At 29.3% G+C, this 23,002-nt stretch overlaps 3 protein-coding genes and 1 long non-coding RNA gene across 4 annotated transcripts; 2 read left to right on the top strand and 2 right to left on the bottom strand.

Annotated features, from left to right (window-relative positions):
- On the top strand, positions 1–3,294 carry LOC107628619 (cytochrome P450 94C1). Its single transcript, XM_016331247.3, has 2 exons — positions 1–1,130; positions 1,797–3,294. Exons 1-2 carry the CDS (start codon positions 72–74, stop codon positions 2,307–2,309), a joined length of 1,572 nt encoding a protein of 523 aa, XP_016186733.2. The 5' UTR covers positions 1–71; the 3' UTR covers positions 2,310–3,294.
- Positions 3,295–5,413: 2,119 nt separating this feature from the next.
- On the top strand, positions 5,414–12,825 carry LOC107628055 (subtilisin-like protease SBT4.15). The gene is made up of 11 exons (XM_021116711.2): positions 5,414–5,512; positions 6,069–6,160; positions 6,303–6,400; positions 7,000–7,143; positions 7,481–7,586; positions 9,065–9,575; positions 10,300–10,400; positions 10,514–10,741; positions 11,255–11,363; positions 11,469–11,688; positions 12,091–12,825. The coding sequence occupies exons 1-11, from the start codon at positions 5,414–5,416 to the stop codon at positions 12,630–12,632; spliced, it is 2,250 nt and encodes a 749-aa protein (XP_020972370.2). The 3' UTR covers positions 12,633–12,825.
- On the bottom strand, positions 10,435–13,353 carry LOC110269121 (uncharacterized). Its single transcript, XR_002358221.2, has 3 exons — positions 13,225–13,353; positions 11,538–11,696; positions 10,435–10,723 (listed from the first exon to the last, which is right to left on the bottom strand). It is a non-coding gene; the product is annotated as an uncharacterized LOC110269121 (long non-coding RNA).
- A 580-nt stretch (positions 13,354–13,933) lies between these two features.
- On the bottom strand, positions 13,934–18,118 carry LOC107626403 (IQ calmodulin-binding motif family protein). The gene is made up of 9 exons (XM_016329276.3): positions 17,820–18,118; positions 17,564–17,672; positions 16,964–17,029; positions 16,673–16,761; positions 16,082–16,169; positions 15,667–15,813; positions 15,481–15,573; positions 15,036–15,137; positions 13,934–14,667 (listed from the first exon to the last, which is right to left on the bottom strand). The coding sequence occupies exons 1-9, from the start codon at positions 18,020–18,022 to the stop codon at positions 14,158–14,160; spliced, it is 1,407 nt and encodes a 468-aa protein (XP_016184762.1). The 5' UTR covers positions 18,023–18,118; the 3' UTR covers positions 13,934–14,157.
- Between the last annotated feature and the right edge of the window lie 4,884 nt (positions 18,119–23,002).

Raw genomic sequence — 23,002 nt, forward strand, 5'->3', positions numbered from 1 at the left:
TTCATCACTATCCTCTCTTCTCTCTATCAATTATATTTTTTATTGTTTATCAATTTAATTAGTTTCCATAGATGGAACTTGAACATGTAATACCTACCTCTTCATTGTTGCATCTACTCTTCAATAATGGTTCTTCTCTTATTCTTCCACTCATGGTCATCATGATCATGATCATGATCATCACAATCATAATAATTATTTCCTTTGGATCCCTTTTCAAAATAGTTACCAAGAAAAAAAACAAGAATAACATCTTTTGCAATTGTGAAACTTGCCAAGCCTATCTCACTTCAAGCTGGTCCAAAGATTTTGAAAATCTTTGTGATTGGCACTCTCATCTTCTCAAGAACTCACCAACAAGAACCATCCACATACATGTTCTTAGGAACACCATAACCGCGAATTCGGACAACGTTGAGTACATGCTCAAGACAAGGTTTGAGAATTACCCTAAAGGGAAAGCCTTCTCAATGATCTTGGGTGATTTCTTAGGTAAAGGAATCTTCAATGTTGATGGTGAATTATGGAGGTTCCAAAAGAAGATGGCAAGCATGGAGCTCAACAAAGTTTCCATAAAATCCTTTGCCTTTGAGATTGTCAACTACGAAATCCAACAAAGACTTGTCCCTCTTTTATCATCGTCAAGAAAATACCAAGTCGATTTGCAAGATGTATTTAGAAGATTCTCTTTCGACAGCATATGTAGATTCTCATTCGGGTTAGACCCTAAATGTTTAGAACAGTCTTTACCTATGTCTAATTTCGCCTTGTCCTTTGACAAGGCGTCTAGGCTGTCGGCCGAGAGGGCGATGGCCGTGTCGCCTTTCATATGGAAGGTGAAGAGACTCTTCAACATAGGAAGTGAGAGGGAGCTAAGAGAATCTCTTGGAGTGATAAACATGTTGGCAAAAGAGGTCATAAATCAAAGAAGGAAAATGGGGTTTTCCGAACACAAGGATTTGTTGTCAAGATTCATGAGCAATGTTGAAGATGAGACATGTTTGAGAGACATTGTAATAAGTTTCTTATTGGCTGGTCGTGACACCGTGGCTTCTGCCCTCACAAGCTTCTTTTGGTTGCTTGCAAAACACCCTCAAGTGGAGTTAGAGATTCTCCTTGAAGCAGATAAGGTACACCTTCCAACACAACTTCTTTATTTTATTTTATTTTGATTTAATTAAGGATATACATATATTCATCAAATTAATTATTGTTAGGGTTTATATATGATCATTATATTAAGGCCATATATATTTGGTTTAGAATTAAAAAAATTATAGAATTTTCACTTAATTTTCAGTTCCAAACCAAACATATACCCTAGCCAAAAAGGTACGGACAATTATTTGGATGAATAAGGAATAATATAATTAGAAAATGGAGGTTTCATTAAAAAGGAAAATTTTTAAGTTCATGTATTAAGCTTGTAGGTTTTATTTTTGTCAATTTCTTAATAAATATACTTAGGACATTAATTCATAGAAAAATATTTTTTAATATTTTAAACAACTTTCAACTATGAATATGTCCAATTAAATAATAATAATTAATTTATAAAATTTAATTTTGATTCACTGTATCACAGTAGTTTTGCATGTGCATTCAATTACGTAACGTCACATCAGTAAAAACAACTATTTTTTACATTGATCGCGTAAATGATCATCCAAAAGAACAGATGTGATCGCAAGATTGTGTAAAACGCTTTACACTGTGACTGTGAGTGTATCAAAATTAAACCCTAATTTATATGTGTGGGTAACTAATTAAGAATTACATATACAATAATTAATAAGGTAATTGGAGCAAACAAGGAGCTTAGAAGCTTTGAACAGCTTCGGAAATTGCACTATTTGCAAGCAGCAGTGTATGAGAGTATGAGATTGTATCCACCAGTTCAATTTGATTCCAAATTTTGTGTAGAAGATGATGTGTTACCTGATGGGACAAAAGTCAAGAGTGGAACTAGGGTTACCTACCATCCCTATGCAATGGGAAGATTGGAAGAGTTATGGGGCCAAGATTGCATGGAGTTTAGGCCTCAAAGGTGGTTAAAGGGTGGTGTTTTCCACCATGAGAATCAATTCAAGTACCCGGTTTTCCAAGCTGGATTAAGGGTTTGTATGGGAAAAGAAATGGCCCTAATGGAGATTAAGTGTGTGACACTCCCTTTGATTAGAAGGTTTCATTTCCAATTGGTTCCACCTGTTCTTCATCATGCTACCCCAATGTTCTCTCCTGGCCTCACTGCCACTTTTAGATGTGGCCTTCCGGTAATTGTCAATCAAAGAAAAAACCAATCTTCTTAGTCACTCATTTTTTATGGTATATAGTTTAGGAAAATTTTCAAGTGTACCGTTGTACCGGTGTATCAGTGATTTTTAACCGTTAATCTTAATTATAAAAAATATATATAATATATATAATTAAGATCAACGATTAAAAATTACTGAAACACCGGTACAACAGCATACTTAAAAATTTTCCTATAGTTTAGAGTAAAGATTATTGCACACAATTCAATGGTAATATGAAAAATTACTTTCAATTATTTCTATACTTTATTTGAAATGTTGGTACAGTCTAATTTGAACGACAAAATGTTTTTTTATAATTCAAAAATTTTTAATCGGTTTTCAACTATTCAAGTAATTAGTTTAAACTATCTTTGTAAATGATGATTTGCTGATGTGTCAAGGACTATTTAGTCCAATAACAAAGATCGTTTAGACTAATTACCTACATGATTGAAAATCGATTAAAAAATTTTAAGTTATAGATGAACTAGTGTTTTGTCTTTTGAATAAATAATCGGACATTTACTCAATATTTTTCACAAGCATACAATAATTTTTCAGTAAAAAAATAAATTTATTTCATGTGTAATAAATGATATGTGAGTCTATTAGATATTTCACACATCATATACTATATAAGTACACAAATACAAAAGTGAATTATGAAGCACATGAACATATATATACCTAGCTGCTCCATTTAGGGTATGGTTTGAAGAATATAGAGGATTTTTTTTTTTTAGCAAATTATAGAAGATTTGATTATGATATATGATGATGATGGTGGTGGTAATTGAAGAGGAGATGTAACTATAATTATAATGGAGTACGGGAATCCATTGCACCACAACATATTATTATTATTATTGATGGTGTCGGTGGATTCTTTTTTACTTCATTTTGGGGTGCAAAAGTGGCAACTTTATTGTTTGGATTTGTATTGTTTAATATTCAAGGCATTGTATGTACTTTCATAGTTGGTAGTGTAAGATTTTATAAAGTGTAAGTACATATAATTCAATAATAATGATGCTACTAAAATAGTAGTGTATACTACTATATATATCTTAATTAATTAATTAATTAATTTATTGAATTAGAAGTGTAAAGAAATGTGGCACTATGGACTATGGTGCATATCGAAATGCATGACCAAAATTAGTTTTACACAAAAAAAAAAAAAAAAGTAAAAAGTTGGTTAGTATTAAATCAAATGTATGGAAAGTTAAAAAAAAGTGTTGTTTACATTTCTAAAATAAATATTCCCATTTTTACCCTCCAACTAAATATATATACTCCAAGAAGTAAACTGTAAAAGGATTGTTAGTTTAATTTCTTGCCAATTTCAATTTCAATACTCAATGTAAATATCAAAATAAGGTAGTTCCGGAAAAGGAAAAAAAACCAATTGTAAAAAAAAAAAGGAGCAGATAGTGTTCCTTTGTAATTAATAATATCACTCTTAGGTTAGGAGATGTCATTCTCAATACAAAATATAGACATACATATAATAAGATTGATTTTATCAAATTGGAGTGACATTATTATAAAAAGATTGAGATGGACGTTAAAAAAGTCCTTGAATAAGGAATAATTACAATATTAAATTGAATTTACTTTTGTTGAATTATTTTAATAATATAATATAGTTCTTTTTTTTTTAAAGAAACTAAGTTAAGGGGTTAAAAGACAAAAAAAACAAAAAACAAAAACAAAACAAAAAACAACGCTAAAATGCAACTCAATTTTTAAATTTATTTTTTTATTTTAGTTTTTTTTTATCAATTTCATTAATTGAAAGAAAAGATCAAGTATACACTGACACACTTAAAGTAGCTTTTTATGATACAAATAAGTAGGGTTGGAAGTAAGTCGAGTTAGATCAAATCCAAGCTCGACTCACGAAAATTGCGCTTGTGTCACGGCTTGACTTATTAACAATCGGGTCTATTTCTTAAGCTCAAGTTTTGCTCACCGAAAATTCACGAGTTGGCTTAAACTCACGAACGGACTCAAATAACATAGACAATTTATAATTCTATATCAATAAATTATAATTTATATATATTAAAAATATTTAAAAAGATCAATTTTATATATTGACTATCTATCAATTATAAATTTTTTATTTATGTCCTACATCAAAATTATATTAAAAATGACTATAAAATTTTAATATATATATATATATAATCGAGTCAACTCACAAGCTATTGAGCTAAGCTTATCTAAGTTCAAGCTCGACTCACTAGCTCATGAATTTAGCTTATTGAGTTATTAACGAGTCGAGTTCGAGCTAGTTTATGCGTTGACTTGACTGACTTCCAGCCCTATAAACAAGTAACAAATTAACCTGAACTTAAACCTATACTTCTAACTATTACACATGGACCCCAAAAATAAACAAAATTACAAAGAAGCCCCAAAAAATCCCAAATTATACAACCACCCCAAAACCACACTCTAGCTTCTCTAAAACATAGAGTCCTAACCTTGGCCTACAATTTCATATCCACTTAGCCCCATCAAATTTTCATGCTTTTTTTAAATGGTGGACCAATTGAAGTGGTAGATTTTGGAAGTAGCATATTTTAATTTCCCACTTTGACCTCTATCTTAGTCTACAATAACAAACAAATAAACATATGTCAAAGTGACGGAGAAATTAAAAATTCAATTATTGAATATTTTTCAATTTGCTCAGCCATCCAAAAAGCTATTAAAACAAAAAAAAAAATACTATATACTATTATTGAATATTTTTTCTCTTTATTGAATAATAATTATATATAATAAATATATATCAAGAATTAGCCATTTTTACAGTATTTAAATTTATGATGGTTTTGCATTGACTAATTGATAATAATTAATTGTTCACTGAATATTGCTTTCTAGTCATTAGTCTGACTTTAAGATCCAAAACTCAAGCCACTAAAAACTGAATCTTAAACCCTCTTTCAGCCACCAAAATTCAAGTCAAAATGGCATGCTTTTCAGTTTTCACATCCCTTCTTAACCTACTCTTCTCTATATATATACATCAAAGTTAATAGGCACTTAACTCCTTAATTTTTTTTTTTGCCCTTTAGCTTCTCCTACAAGATCATTAGAGAATGAAAAATTCAATGAAGATGCTACAAATTTTGCCACTACTAATTTGTCTCTATTGTTTTGTCTCATTGATACAAGCATCAAATCCACATGAAAGAAAGGTACACCTTGTTTAGGATTTGTGCTTGTCTTGAATATATATTTGGTCTTAATTAGTAAAAAAAAAAAAAAAACATATCATTTTTTTAATCGTTCTTACAAACTCCACCCTAAATCCGGGAGAAAAGTTCAAGAATTTATAATTTATCACAATTTTTTATTAAATCATATATACTAATTACATTTCAAAATCATATTTAGTATTTTTTTTATTTTTAACATTTATAAAAGAAAAAATGAAAACATTAAAAATAATGAAATCTTATTTCTCTATTTTAATCTCATATTTTTTTCTTTTACAAAATTTTAAAAATAGAAAAACACTAAAAATAAAAAGGCAAACTAAATGTAACCTAAATTTTCACTGGATATTATGATGGAAATTCACACTAACATAATCAAGTGAAATTTTTAATTGAGAGAATTTATCCACTCTTTTTATTTTCTTAATGTTCTTATTACTTCTTATTCTGGTTGTGCTTATGTAATTATATATAATAATGGTGATTAATGAAAATAATTATTAGTTAATATGAAATTTTTGAAAAAAAAAAACAGCCATACATAGTATACATGGGAGAGCTACCAAAGACTACAACATATTTACCAGAAGATCATCACCACAACATATTGGAGGCTGCCATTGGAGAGTAATAATCTCAGTTTCTTTAAGTTTTAAAATTACATTTATTTTATATAATTTTATACAGTTGAACTTGTTTAATTTGATTTATTTTAACCAATCATTCCTTAATGATTATTAGTGACTTTTTTCTTTTTTCTTTTCTGTAGCAAGAAATTAGCTAGAGAATCCAAAATACATAGTTATGGAAAGAGTTTCAATGGATTTGTTGCAAGACTTTTGCCACATGAAGCAGCAAAACTACAAGGTATTACTAATATTACAATTGTTTCTAATTTTTTTCGGTTTAATTACTATGTTGGTCCTTATAATTTCGTGAAATTTTCAATTAGGTCCTTATACTTTTTTTCTTTTTAATTTGGTCCATCCACCAAATTTTTTTTTTCAATTAAGTCCCTCCTAATAGTAATTGGCTTAATTTGATAGGGACCCAACTAAAAAAAAAAAGAATTGGTATAGGAACCTAAATAAAAGGAAAAAAAAGTGTAGGGACCCAATTAAAAAAAATATTGCTGCAAGGACTCAATTAAAAGAAAAAAAAAAGTATAGGGACCTAATTGAAAATTTTGCGAAACTATAAGGACCAGCCGAGTAATGAAACCTTTTTTTTGTTACTCGTATTTGAATTATAATTTTCTAGAGTAAATATGAAATTTATATATATATATATATATATATATATATATATATATATATATATATATATATATATATATATATATATATAAATAATATCTATCATTTGACTAATTTAATGTTGATTTATAATATTCTTTTATTTATTTTTTTAAATTGAGCTATGCTTATATATATTCTTTTGAAATGATTTTTTTTTTTTTTATGCAGGGGAGGAGAATGTAGTATCTGTGTTTCCAAGTAAAGTGAATAAATTACACACAACAAGGTCATGGGATTTTTTGGGAATGCCTATAAAAGTAAAAAGAAACCGCAAAGTAGAGAAAAATATCATTGTTGGTATGCTAGACACAGGTAAAGATGAAAAATATTTTTATCTGAGGGTATGTTTGGTCCATTCTGAGATAAAAATAGAATAAAATAAAATAAAATTTTTATGAATAAATTTTTTATATTAGAATTATTCATAAAATATTTCATTCCATTTTTAATCTAAGCCAAATATATATACTTAGTAACATTTGGATTGGAAGTGAAAATAAACTGAAAAATTTCTTATAAAAATGATAATTTGATTAATTTCTCAACCAACCATAGCCTTCTAAGAGTAATTAAAATTACAAATGTACAATATATAAGTGCTTCATCATCTATTTAATGTTTATATAGATTTTTTTTAACTTGTAACCAGGAATTGCACTTGATTGCCCATGTTTCAATGATAAAGGGTTTGGGCCTGTCCCAAGCTCATGGAAGGGTAAATGTGTCACATCAGCTAATTTCACACACTGCAACAAGTATTCTTCTCTCCGTTTTTTGATTTTGAGTATAGATCCAAAATTCCAAATACATCCTTAAAGAATTTTATATCGAATGTTTTCGTTTTTAAAAAATTTTTATTACGTTGAAGTCTAAAATTTTTTATAAAAATAAGATATATAGATTTTTCCATTATACTTTTGAGAATTTATTTATCTAAGTAAGAATAACGAAGTCTCTACTTTAATTAGATTCGTTAGAGTAGAGATATAAATCTCTAAGTCTCTATTTAAATATATAATCAATTTTTTAATCTCCTATCATCACAAAAATAATATGTTTTTTTAATTATTGTTAAGTTTTTGGTTCATATATTATGATAGATATATAACATATAAAAGGAGAAATAGTCCTACAGCCTATATAGAATTTTCTTTGATGTATTACTATTATGCTACATGACAAATGCTATGATAATTAGAAATTATATATGCAACACACAAATTCTAACATTTTATTTAAATGCTATTTATTAAATTAAGGGTGCTATACTTTTTATTCTATGGACATATTTTGATCATATAGTTATTACATTTTAGTATATAAATATATAAAAAAAAATATACTATATATAAAAAGTATTGCACACACTATTTTTTTCGAAACACATAACTGTTCACAAAGACACATAAATAATACTATGATTAATATATATTTGGTATACATATTTTGTTTTCATGATTTTGTGAATAAATGCATAAAATTAAATTTGATTATTTTTACCATTTTTATCTTTTTCATGAAAAAGAATATTAAAAAAACACATATCAATATAAAAAAAACGATGCTCTTATTTTATTTTAATGAGTAAAGTATAATTTTTGTCCCCAACATTTGGGGTAAATTCTATTTGTGTCCCTAACGTTTAAATCGTCCTATTTGTATTCCTAACGTTTATAAAAGTGATTCAATGTTATTCTGCCGTCAATTACACATCATGAACGCTTTAGTTTGAGTTTTAAAAACCTCTTCCTGAAGTTAGAATACAAATGTCTGGGATAGAATCGATGATCTACTCCGAAAAATAGCTCATCAAATGTTGAAACTAATTCCTACAACATTTACATAATTCACTTTTCTAGGGACATAATTGAATTTAAACACAAATAGTAGGTATAATATTAAAATCGAACACATCCAAGTGAGACCTAATTGAGAATGAATACATCCAAGTGAGAATAATTGAAAAATATAATCTGATTTGTTAGTATAGTTGATAGTAAGATAACATTGAACCACTTTTATAAACGTTAAGGATACAAATAGGACGATTTAAACGTTAGAGACACAAATAAGACTTACCCCAAACGTTGGGACAAAAACAATACTTTACTCTATTTTAATTTATGTTTCTTAGAATGCAAGTAACATTATTCAAAATTATTATGGCATATTTTGCATGAAACCTAATGCAAACTTGGTTCCATTCCATTTCTATGTTAATTACAAAACACAGCAAGGTGATAGGAGCAAAATTCTTCCACTTAGAACAAAACAATTTTATGGACACAAATCTTAGCCCTATGGACGAAGAAGGCCACGGCACACACACGGCGTCCATAGCCGCGGGTGCGCTCGTTCGGAAAGCCAGTCTTTATGGCATCGGCCGCGGGACATCCCGCGGCGGGTCCCCGAACGCGCGCATAGCGGTGTACAAAGTGTGTTGGAACAGCGGATGCAGTGACATGGACTTGTTGGCAGGGTTTGATGATGCAATTGCTGATGGTGTGAACTTCATATCTGTGTCTCTTGGAGGGAATCCAAGGGAGTTCTTCAGGGATCCAGTGGCCATTGGATCATTTCATGCAATGAAAAGAGGGATCTTAACAACATGTTCAGCTGGGAATGAAGGTCCTTATGCTGAAACCGTTCAGAATGTTGCTCCATGGATTTTAACTGTCGCTGCTTCTTCTAGTGGTAGACAGTTTATAACACCAATATCCCTTGGTAATGGCAAAAAAGTTACGGTAAGTGGTTATATTGCCTATACTATACTACTTTTTTTTCGAATTCTGCGTTAGTACGAGATATTTGTGCATTAAACTGTCGTTTTTCATTGTAGAGTTCGAATTCTTTGCATAATTTTATTGTTTAGAAAAATCTATAGCAATCTGTTTAGTTAGTAGTTGTCGTATTTTTAAAGTAGAAACTTACATGCAGTTTGTCTCTATGTGAAGTAGATTCTTGAGAATCGTTAAATGATTTTTAATTCTCAACTTCACGTAAAACCAGTAGGAACACATGAGTTTTCACCTTTTTTGCTTTTACCTTCTAAAAGAAATTGAAAATATTTTTAAAAAAAAATTAAAATTTAATTCTATGCATGTACATATAACACATAAAAAATAACTACTTTTTACTTTGATTGAATGAATAGTCATCTAAAAAAATAATGTGTATAAAATATTTTACTAAGCCAATACATTAAAATTAAGGTGAAAACTCAGGTGAAGTCGACTTCACGTGAAGTTGATATTTGAGAGCCGTTAGATGAAAATTTAGTCAAATCAGTCAAATCATCTAACGGCTCTTAGGTATCAACTTCACGTGAAGTCGACTGCACTTGAGTTTTCACCTAAAATTAAACTCAAAAATTAAATATGCCAAAGTTGAATTTTTTTTTCTTTTTTGAATTTACTTATATTACAAATAACTCACTACTCTGCTGTTTAATTGATTGATTGTTGCCAGGGAGTATCTATAAACACCTTCTCCCCTAAGAAAAAAATGTATCCATTGATTAGTGGAGACCTTGCCATTAATGCTTCAGGGGATAGCTATGGCAATGCCAGGTATGTTGATATCATTGATTACCAAAAAAATTCAGCACAACTTTAGATAAAATTTGTATTAAAGAACACTAATTCAATGAAGTAAGAGAAAATAATTAAAATGTATGATGCAGTGCTTGTGATTATGGGACTCTAAGCAAAGACAAAGTGAAGGGAAAGATTGTGTACTGCCTTGGAGACACTGGAAATCAGGACTTAACCATAAAACAATTAGAGGGAGCTGGTCTTATTTCTGCTTCTGCTGTTAAAGCAGACTATTCCCCAGTCACAATTATTCCTAGTTCCACTGTTGATGCCTACACTCTGGGAAAAAACATTTCTCTCTACATCAATTCCACCAAGTAAGTTTATTATTATTATTATTATTATTAGAATTTAATTTTGATGCAGAATCAGTAAAACAGTTTTACTCGTGTATTTAATTGCATAATACCATATCAGAAAAAATAACTATTTTTTATATCAACCACGTAAAGAGTCATTCAAAAGAACAGATATAATTAAATGACTGTCAAAGTATATGTGTTTTTTTCGGTATTTAGAGTTTGTTTAGCTCTTTCACTCCATGTTTGATAAGTGTTTCGAGACAGAAAAATGTTCTGTCACTATATATTAGAGAATGGATATTGTCACTCCTATTTTGATAATACCATTCATTTTTCTAAAAAATTCATACAAAATATATGATGCAAAAAAGTAAAATGGAAGTGACATTATCATTTCCCTATACCACAGTTCTTAGATAAAAAGTTAGACAAATTTTGCTACAAGATAGAGACAGGGTAACCTATTTTCTATCTATCTTCTTATCTAAATAAATATATGTCTACCAATCTAAATATTTATGAACTCAGGAATCCTCAAGCTGTTATATACAAAACCACAAGCAAAACAGGCCAAGTTCCATATATTGCTTCTTTCTCATCTAGAGGACCTGAATTAATCACCTCCAAAATCCTCAAGGTGATCATCATTCATGATTCATCTACAATCTCTTAGATATCTTAAGCTTATAATTGCATTTGGTAATTTTCCTTCTTATGAAGCACTTGATTTTTATTTTTGCAGCCTGATTTGGCTGCTCCAGGAGTTGACATTCTAGCTGGTTATTCAAAGTTGGAAACCATAACAACTTACCCTGAACCTGAGGACAACCGTTTTCAATCCTTTAATATACTGTCAGGAACTTCTATGGCTTGTCCTCATGCCGCCGGCGCTGCCGCCTATGTGAAATCGTTCCACCGTGAATGGACTCCGGCTGCAGTCAAGTCTGCTCTCATGACCACTGGTGAGAACCTTTTTAATGGAAAAAATTCATCACCACAAAATGCTGATTATATTTGGACAAAAAATGAAATATGGGTTTAGAACTAAGGAATTGAGTAATTAAATTTTGGTTTAATTACTCTATTAGTCCTTATAATTTTACTAGTATTTTTTAATTAGGTCCTTACCGTTTAACAAAAAAGAATATTTCAACAAAAAATTGTTAGAAAGAACCAAATTGAAAGTTTTTATCTAATATAAAGACTCAATTACAGACTTTTAAACTATAAGGACCTAATTGGAAATTTGATGAAACTGAAATGACCATCTGAATTGTTAGAAAGGTAATATATTCTAACATGAATAATTAAACCTTAAATTTTCATGCTGATTTTGCTAATCTACTTTGACCTCTATGATTCAGCTATTCCCATGAAAGACTTTGCAGCTGAGTTAGGAACTGGTTCAGGAAGGATCAACCCTATAAGAGCATTGGACCCAGGCTTAATCTACGACATTAATATGGACTCTTACATTGCATTCTTATGCAAGGAAGGTTTCAATAGCACAAGCATTGGTATACTTGTTGGAAGCAAAGGCTTTGATTGTTCCACCATTAATAAACCGCCACCAGGAAATGATGGACTCAATTACCCTTCAATGCATATTCAGATTCCTTCCAATTCTACCATCTCAGCAACATTTTATAGGACTGTGACTAATGTTGGAACTGGAAACTCAACTTATAAGGCTAACATTACAGCACCTAAGGATCTTTCAGTTAAGGTTGAACCAAGTACATTACAATTTAGTAAGATAAAACAAGAGTTGTCCTTTAAGGTTGTCATAAAGGGTCCTCAATTTCCAAAAGGGATAAAGGTATTATCAGCATCACTTGAATGGAATGATTCCAAACACAATGTTAGAAGCCCTATACTTATCTATAAACAAGGAAATGTATACTGAATTCCATGTAGTGGACTAATTTTTTGTTAGCTTAGGAATTAATTTTGATTAGGAGTTCTTTTATTATCTTTTACTTTTTCTTTTAATTCTAAGTTTAGGAGTATTTGATTTTCATTCTCATTTTATGTACATTGGAATGAAAAGATATTTGGCTGCATGGATTGTCCATTTCACTCAATTTTGATGCCCGACATTAACTAGTGCAATATACTGATTTAGCAATCTTTATCCTAACCCTTTTTTTCAACCAATGACTATATATTATAAATAAAGTTGTAGGACCAAGCTTTTTGTCTCAAGCCATTTTTGAGTAGGCAATCAATCCATTCAATATTAAATATGATGCAAGCCACAATTAGATTGGTAAAGTAATGGGGAAATTCATTTCTTTTTTTGTAGTCCAAAGTTTGAAATTTGAAAATAAACAAATTTTGAGTTGGTAAAAATGACTACAATTTTTCAAGCTACATTAGTCATATTCTTAGTAATAAGATCTAAATATCAGTGATAAAGACCTAAAAATATAGCATGACTCATTTTAACTATAGAATGGAATACTAAAAGATAAAGTGATAGAGATTAGAGAATGTACATCCAAAAGAGTTTCTTCTGAAGCCATAAAAACTTAGCTTCATGTGCATGGTCTCCATTCTTCAACAATGCAAATTAGTGGATGAAAATCAGAGAGATCCACTCTATAGATAGCAGAGATGTGAACCCTGTAAATAAATAGGTTGAATTAAGTAAGAGGTGCACTCACCCTAAGGAATAAAGGAAATAAAATTTATCTACACTATAGATCAAACAATGAACATATCATGATCAAACCTCCATTTATCTACTTATTTATTTATACTTTACTAGGGACACTAGCTAAAGTTTATATTCCAAAAAAAAAAAAAAAACTGAAGTTTATATGCAACCAAGCCAAGGGATTTTTTGCTCTTTTCCTTTGTCACTCTTTTTATTTGTCAAATTATGTAATTGGGAATCATATTGGTACTAATAATAGCTTTTTGCCATTTTTGACATGCATGTACATATTATAACTATAAATGTTAGGTAGGACATTCTATGGTCCTACATAGCATGCATGTCTTTTATTTTTCAATCCTACTTTTTATCACTACTTTTTATTTTCTTTTATTGTCACCCACTATCAATTTGCTTTTTGTTTTTAAAGGCTTTTAAAATAATGAATAGTCAAATCATGTTTCTTGTTGATACGTGTATAAACATTTTTTTTTCCACACATAAAATCTATCACTATAAACATTCACAATGATAAAAACACTAACCAATTTCTCTGTAACTTGGATTTCATACTATAAGATAACATTAAAGTTCTCACAGGTTGAGATGACATAGGAACATAACTTTTTTTTCTTAAACATTTACTTAGAAGCTACCATCTATATAAGCTTAGAGGAGAAAATCCTAAACCAAGACTATAATAACCACTATTATCCTAACAAGATAATTGAGTGGCTCAAACTCAACTAACAAAAGTATCATCAGTATAAAGTCATGGTGCTATATTGGGTATTGGAGATGCATTAGGGGACATAAGATCACCCACTAGCATGTAAGAAGAAGGTGAAGGTGGAAATTTTGGAGAAAGGTTAAGCATTTCCAATGCTTGTAACCTAAGCTCAACAGGGTAATCATTGACACAACCAATTCTAGGACCAGCACCAGTTGACCATTTACTTGAAAGTTGATGACCTAATTGGTAGGACTTTGAGGCCTTCTTGGAATTTATCCTTTGCAATATCGAAGTCTTTGGTACCTCAGCTCTTGGACTCTGAAGACCACCTGAGAGAGTTCTCATGTAGCTAGGTGTCGGTGTTGGTGCCGGTGCCGGTTCAGGTTGAGGATCTTCCTGTTCCTTATCTGAGGATGGGGTGGTCTCCACCTCCTTGGAAATTTCGGGTTCAGAAGAAAACACGTTGCCATTGGTTGGAACTTCGGTTATTACTTCGCTTTCGATAGGCTTGTCCTCATACATATCGCTATCTTCATTTGGCTTACGGATCTATTAACAATAAAAAAATACAAGCCTCAATCAATAACTGTATTTGGTTCTACTTATGTAGAATCGGTTAGTTAAAACTGATTTGATGTTAAATTGATTTATGTTCAGTAGTTCCTCAAAAGTGACTCTAACAGAATGTAAAATGTTTGACTCTAGGAGTGAACAATGCAAAATCAATTTTCTGTGACATTAAACATCATTTTGCAAATATAAGGCCAAAAGTTTCAAGTTGAACAAAGAACAGATGAAGATCAAGACTAGAAAAGCATCTTTGGGCCTAAAGTTTTCTACAGACCAGATTTTGACAAAGGACCACCATAATGATTGGAGTATAGATGAAAGGAAATGTATCAATGCTAATGAAATACCTCAACTTCATCAAGATTGACCCCATTTTCTTTGAGATACGATAAGAAACTATTGAGGCTGTCATCTGTTGGCCGGTAGTGTCCACTATATGCAGATATGGACTGAAAAAGTCAAAGCCATTGAGAATCAGACATTTTTCAAGCACATAATAATAATAATAATAAGTATATCAATGTGATTCAATGCACATAAACCACATATATTCTTCCAAAAAATGGACATTTTTCAATGCACAAAAGAAATTGGAATAAGCAAAAGCGTACCAATGTAACTCGGTGTACATTAACCAAATATTGTAATTAAAAGATAAATAAAAAGAAAAAAGAAAATGCTTCCTACTATCTCTTTAAGGCTATTCATGAAGGTAGGGCCATATTTTTAGAAGAGGTTAGCACAACCGATTTAATCATGCAACATATTAAATCAACAAGACAACAAGTATACCTTTAGAACCCCATTCTCAACTTCCAATCTTCCGGCAGCTACGGTAGCTCCGCCAGCCAGAAAGGAAGAATGATGGAACAACCCTTTCTTTTTCTGTGGGTTACTACAATGTGTCAGTATGCTGGGCGGAATGAAATTCTGAAAACTTTGAAATCTTTGAACTGTTAATTGGTCTTGACTTATTACCTTTCCTGCATAAAGTTTCTTAGACGTACTCATTACAAATATCCACTTGGCAACTTCGGTGTCTTCATATGTATGAAGAAAATCTCCAGTTTGTTTGTGGATAATTTGCCCATCGCAGACAATGTACTCGTAGTGCTCTCTCTCTTGCTGATTTAGGAAAATTTTAAGGATCAACAGGTCAGAAAATCAGGAACAAGCCGCTACTTTTGAAATAATGCAATACACATCAACATCATCAAAGTCAACTACAATAATGAATACCCTTCTGTTCCCTTTTATCTGTCTCAATGTCATGATATAATTTGTATCCAAATATGTCGATCTAAAGGTGGATGAAATTCACGATGACGGATAAAAGGAATCAAAGGGGATATATAAAAAGAAAGTATTGAGTTTAATTAGATGATGAACATACAGGTCCAAGATACTTAATGCATTGTTTTCGGAGCTTTGATCGAGAGCATTGCTCAAGATCAAGGTTTTTCCCATTTCCTAAATCCAACCTGCAGAATGAGGATAAAGATTTCAGCAATAAAACTAATTATACATCATTCTCATGTTAGCATAGTAATGCCTTAATGCATTTATAACAAGCTACACCTTTTGTAACAAGAGATAGAAAACAGAACCAAATGTTCCAATTACATGTACCTTTATAGTTAGCTGATCCAGCTTAGATTTTTCAAAATCATTTTGTGTAGTTCAGGTAAACATTTATAGGCTAAAGTCATGAAAGAGTAATACAGAACCAACCCCAGCAATAGTCAAATGCAAAAGCACCATCAATATTGAGAAAGTAATCAACTAATCACCCATTATGAACAGCATTAGCAATTAAATTTTTTTTTTTTAAATGTCATCTTCACACATTCCAAGTCAAAGTCACACACAAACCAACCCACTATGGTTTCAGCCAAATCTCAGAGAAAAAGTAAAGGGCTTTCCTTGAAGAGATAAAAATAAATTGGCAAAAAAAAAAAAGGTAAATTAAATAAATAAGTCTCACCAATAGAAGAATGGCTGACCAGAATCCGTTTTACACCATTCTTCATAATAGTAATGCAAGTTGTGTCCATAACGATGGCGTGGATCAATCTACAGTTCAAATAATTAACACTAGTTAATTAATTAATTAGAATTAAGAAATATACTAATAAGAGCATGTTGGTCAAACAAACTTAAGTAACACAGAATTATCAATTAAATAAATAAATAAATAACTACTACAACCACTACACCCTACTATAACAACAATAAAATAAAATAAAATAAATTGGGAGAGTATTGCATAACTCACAGCTTCAATCCAATGCTGAAAAGCCAACTTTTGAGCTTGGGCGTCTAAGGACAAACCTTTACCCACCTGTCAAAAGAAAACAAAGAAAAAAGGGTCCATATTTTTCTTCAGAATCAAGCTCAAAACTTGGTCCTTCAATTCATTTTTCCAAAACCATAATCAATAATCAATCATAAATATCCGTATAGCATGGTATATATACCGTACAACTCCAAGTATTCATATACACACATCTCATCACTATTGAGTACTATTGATCATGTTAGTGTTACATTATAGTATTGGAAAGTTTTCAAATGTACTGTCGTAGCGGTATTACAGTGATTTTTAACCGTTGATCTTAATTATATATATATTATATATATTTTTTATAATTAAGATCAACGTTTAAAAATCAGTGAAACACCGGTACGACTGTACACTTGAAAATTTTTCCTGTAGTATTATACACATATATACATATACATAAAACATAATCACGTAACAGAAACAAAACACAGTATGTTAAATACGGCAAAAAAATGAAACAAAACAAACACTTAATCAAAGGCTTCATTTTTCAGACTCAGTTTCAGAGAGAGAAGAGTGTTGAATGAAAACCTTGGAAGCGTTGAGACGAACACGGCTCCAGCGAGAAACAGCGCTTTCAGGCAAATTGAAGAACGAAATCGTGCTATGATTTAGCCGCACAAAATCTATCGCTTGCCACCTTTAAAAAGTTCAAACACAAATAATAATAATTAAAATAAAAAATTTGATTTTTTTTTTTCTTTTTTATAAGGTTTGAGAATGAGTTGCATGAAGGAATGAAAAAATTGAAAATTGATAGATTGAGGTTGAGGAGGCGCCAGCGCACCAGAGCTCTTCGGCGACGACGGCGGAATCGGCCAAGCGGCGGCGAGTACGGTAGCTGCGGTAAATCTTCTGGACTCTGAGAGCAGCGCGTGAAGGCGCGTGAGGATCGACATTGGGAGAGAGTTGCGAGTAATCGGAGGAGGACGTTAATCGAAAATCTCCGAAGGAGAATGGTTCAAAAGCAGAGAGCGTATCAACCTCCATTATTCTCTGAAATTATTATTACTATTATTATGAGTCTGTTTGAGAGAAAGAGAGAGAGTGTGATGTAGAAATGAAAATAAATGAATGAATGTGAAGAAGAAAAAGATTCACGTGGCAGTTATATATTATTTGCTGTTTGGGGGTTACACATTACTTAATTTTATCCATTTTCCTATTTTCTTTTTTTCTTACAACGCGCTTTTACCTTCTTACTATTATCTCTTCTTCCACCAGCCGCTTCTATCTTTCTTTAACTTTTTTTTTTTAAAGAAAAAATAAATTTGTCAAAGGATAACAGATAACAGTAAATATATTAGTTTTGCTAAAAAAAAAGAAATATTTCTTTACGTTAAACTATAAATTAAAAAAATCAATTAAACAAAATCTTAACAAGTAAAAAAATATATATAAAAAGCTATTGTTTTTAAATAGCATCACAAAATGTTACAATTTTTTTTTTCACTATATCTCTCAACTTGATAAATTAAGAACTAATTCATCGCACATCTGAATTTTAAGATAGTATTTGGTGGAGGGAGACTGAGAGACAGAGAAAGAGACATGAATTGAAATAAATCTCAGTATTCTATTTGGTACAAAATGGAAGACAGAAATTGAAACAAAAATAAAACTCTAATTTAATTTGCACAAAGGGTAAAATTGGAATTAATTAATTGAAATAAAAGTATTTTAGATATAAAATGTTATTAAAGTTTCATCTCCATCTCTAAAAATTTCAATCCCCTGTATCCCTACTTTTTGAAGGTACTGAAATACTGAAATTTTAGAGACAGAGACAGAAATTTTAGTACCAGTCTCTGAACTAACAAACACGATACTGAATCTCAGTCTCTCAGTCTCTATCTCAGTACCTCAAAACAAACGGCTACCTAAGAGTGTCAATGATTTGCTGCATGTAAAAGACAGAATTTGAGTTCTCAACACTTACTTAAACGAACCAATTAGCTGATTACTCGACCAACCTAAATTAGTTACAAAATGTTACAATTAGATTGGACGAATTACAGCTCAACAAATTATAATTAAAATCGTTATGTATCGTTTTCAAAAAGTTCAAAGAAGATTAGAAAAGTAGAAGATAAGAGAAATTCAAACATTTAGTTTATTTTGTATCATGATTAATTAGGAAAAGATTCTCCACATGCGTCCATACATGATGAGTAAATAGTAAATACATAACAAATGTTTTTTTTTTAAATTATTGGGCAGCCATATTTAATTTGTTACCATCAATTATAAACAATTGTTCAATTTTAATTGTATCCTTAGTTATCCATCACTTGGGGGTATATAATATGCACTAGTTTCAATTTTAATAATATGACTGCATCCTTGGTTTTTCTAAATTTTTATGTGATGTACTTAGCATTTAAATATACAAATACATCATTACCTTTATACTTGTATATAGTAGATTGAATTATTAAAATTTGAATAATTTTTGTTGAAAATTATTAGTGTTATTTCACAAATAGTAGCACTAAGACAAATACATGACACTAGCTAGTAGCATATTCTCACACCAGGAACTTGACGGTATTATTATATTATATGCTACTCCTCCAAATATGATAGTTGAATTTTAATGTATATCTAATATAATTATTACTAATTAATAATATAAACAAAAAAATAAATTAGTAAATACTTTGATAATAATAATAATAATAATAATAATAATAATAATAATAATAATAATAATAATAATAATAACGTTAGACAAAGACAAAAAGTACACAACTATCACTTTGTCCCATTTTCAACAACCATCTTTGAATTTTATGTTTATTTATAATTTACTACTTTTTTTGGGCATAATTATAAGTATCTTACTTTCATGCACCATATATAATTTGTGATGATAACACTATGAAAGGATGTTGACCTAATAATTAAACAAAAACCATCTCAATTAATTATTAAAACCGCCATACTAAATTCTTATGAGCCATAAGATATATATATATATATATATATATATATATATATATATATATATATATATATATATATATATATATATATATATATATATATATATAATGCATTTTAGTATATTTATATTATATATCTATTTTAGAAAATATTGATAAAATTAAAATAATTATTTTTATTATTTAATAATATTTAATAAAATATTATTAAATTAAGTATTATCAAAATATAAAAAAATATAACTTTAATTATAACAATATATATATATATATATATATAAACAAATAATATCATGTACAACAACAATATTTATTTCCAAAGATTATGGTTCAATGATAGAGGACAACTCACTGCCTTTGAAACCAATATTTGGCTGCCCTATTAATACTTTGGTCCGACTTTACTAAACATAAATCACCGTGAATGCAGATCGAATTGGATCAGATTGGATCGAATAGAATATGGTCAAAATTTTAATTTGATTTACACTAAAATTATTAGATTATATCAGATTTAATATCCGTAGTTTTTAAATTTGGATTTGATCCAATTTTCAAATGTATGAATTGAATTGGATATTAGATATATCCGTAAAAATATAAAAAAATTTAAAAATTTATTTTTATTAAAAAATATCAATAAATTTTATTTTTTCTATTTTTTTAATATATTTATTTTTAAAATAATATTAAATATATTTGTTTAAATAATAAATTAAAATAATACAACATATATGATAATTATTAGTTGAAATAAAACATAAAAAAATATTTATTTATTTATTTTTTTATTTTTTGAGATACGCGAATTATATACGAATACCTACACAAAATCTACAGTCTAATCGAATCCAATCCAATAATTTTACCGATCGAATTTATATCCACAATTTTCGAACTAAATTTAAATAAACACCACAAATATACGGATCAAATCCGATCCATAAACACCTAACATAAATACTATATACTTTCTTTCTTTTGTCATACACTAAATTGACTGAGAAATAATGTCTATTGAATGCGTCCCAACCTTATCCCCCACAGTGTTCCCATTATTTGTTTTCTGTCCATTTTATTGAGACAACTCACCATTAAAATTTAATTTTAACGAGTATGTCGGTTTGCTAAATATTTGTTTTTATACCATCATCTAGTCTTTTAATCAAGAAATTAGGAATTAAATTTATATTTTGAATATAAAGGTCAAGAATACCATGTGATCAGTTGTTTGTCCTTAAGTGAATAATTCATGGTAAAAAAATAAAAATCACTATATATATTTGACGATTAATATTTCACATTCGTTAACCTTTTTCCATAATAATAATAATAATAATAATAATAATAATAAATATCAAGAATCTTTAACATACATATTTAATATTTTAAAAATGTATTAAAATATCATAAATTTAAATTTTTAGTGAAATATTTCTTTGTTAACCAAAACCCTATTTGATCATAGACTATGGTATATGCCATATATAATTTCTATGTTAATTTAGTGGTATATCACAAGTTCCATACATTAGGAAGATTTTCAAGTGTATCGTCATATCGGTGTATCAATAATTTTTAACTGTTGATCTTAATTATATATATTATATACATTTTTTATAATTAATATCAACAGTAAAAAATAACTGAAATACGTACATTTAAAAATTTTCCCATACATTTACACTCAATATTAATATACGTACTATAAGGTACACTATACAATGTAACACGTGAATTCCGTGGTTATAGTCAAATTATTTGTGCTGCGTTTTTCTTACCATTAATTTCCCATTAATTACGTTGCACCTTCTTCGTTAGTTCTTCCTCAATTAAAAGACAAAAATAATAAAGGAAATTATATGGTACAGATCTAAATCTGTACAGATTTAAAGATTTATTTACTTAAACCACACTTTTTAAAGTCACACTTTTCACTTAAAACCGTAGCTCTTCACAAAGAAAAGCGTCACCTAATGGAAAAAAGTAAATTAGAAGATTTAAGAGAAGAAATAATTAAGTTATCAAAATTAATAGATCAAAAATTAATGATTTTAACTAATGTTAACTGTAATGACACCGAATTCTTAAAATCAATACAAAATGATTTTTCTCAAAATCTTTATTTTACTATAAGCTTTATTGAAGGACTTCAAAAACCTGAAAAAACTTATTTTTCACACGGAATTTCTAAGAAATGTTATCATGGAAATAATTCCCCACATCTTTATCATACTTTTAACCCACAATTAAATTCTATAGTAGATATGCTTGAAGAAATACTAGTATCCATAAAATTTCAAAGAAATAAGGAAAAAGAAAATCCAAAAGAAGAAAAATTTCAAAATATAATCAACATAACAGATTTAAAAGTAAAACCACCACTAAAATTATGAATATTGAAGAAAAATTAGAAGAAGTTACAATGCTTTTTAAACAATTAAAAATGACTCAAGAAAATAATATTATGGAACAGGGATTTCAGATAGAAGAAGAAATAGTAAATTCTGAAAATATAGAAAATGAAGAACACATCCTAGATTATTCAAGTGACGAAGAACCAGCAATTCCAATACAAGTAAAAAATGAAGCTGGAACATCTAGAGATAATCAATCTCAATTTAAATGGGAAACAGGTTTTGATAATTATGCTTTTAAAAAGGGGTTTATAAATAAAGATTCAAAATATACAAAAATACCATCAAAATACGTTCCTAAAATCCAGGAAATGGAAGGAGAAAGAATGCTCGATTTAGACTGTAAAACGAATGAAAAAGAAATTTTCGAAAACTGGTTGAATTCCTTCTTATTAGAAGCCTTTACTAATCCAAAACTTAATGAATTATCTGGAAGAGACATTTGGAATTACATAGGGTTTCATACTAAAGGAGCTATAAGAGATTATATGACATCAATAGAAAACCAAATAATAGAAGAATTAGCAACAAAAATAACAGCTTATGATAAGATATTATATATAATGATGATTCTATATAAAGAATTTTTTGGAAAAAATATTATAGAT

This window comes from Arachis ipaensis, chromosome B2 (genome assembly GCF_059453495.1).
Source record: "Arachis ipaensis isolate K30076 ecotype BB chromosome B2, ASM5945349v1, whole genome shotgun sequence".
NCBI lineage: Eukaryota > Viridiplantae > Streptophyta > Magnoliopsida > Fabales > Fabaceae > Arachis > Arachis ipaensis.

Coding starts and splice junctions, on each gene's coding strand:
- LOC107628619 (XM_016331247.3), top strand. CDS start 72: ATGGAACTTGAACATGTAATACCTACCTCTTCATTGTTGCATCTACTC. Junction 1,131..1,796: donor TTCTCCTTGAAGCAGATAAG/GTACACCTTCCA, acceptor ATAATTAATAAG/GTAATTGGAGCAAACAAGGA.
- LOC107628055 (XM_021116711.2), top strand. CDS start 5,414: ATGAAAAATTCAATGAAGATGCTACAAATTTTGCCACTACTAATTTGT. Junction 5,513..6,068: donor CAAATCCACATGAAAGAAAG/GTACACCTTGTT, acceptor AAAAAAAAACAG/CCATACATAGTATACATGGG. Junction 7,144..7,480: donor TGTTGGTATGCTAGACACAG/GTAAAGATGAAA, acceptor ACTTGTAACCAG/GAATTGCACTTGATTGCCCA.
- LOC107626403 (XM_016329276.3), bottom strand. CDS start 18,022: ATGGAGGTTGATACGCTCTCTGCTTTTGAACCATTCTCCTTCGGAGAT. Junction 16,170..16,672: donor GGTCAGCCATTCTTCTATTG/GTGAGACTTATT, acceptor CTCATTCTGCAG/GTTGGATTTAGGAAATGGGA. Junction 15,574..15,666: donor AGAAACTTTATGCAGGAAAG/GTAATAAGTCAA, acceptor AGTAACCCACAG/AAAAAGAAAGGGTTGTTCCA.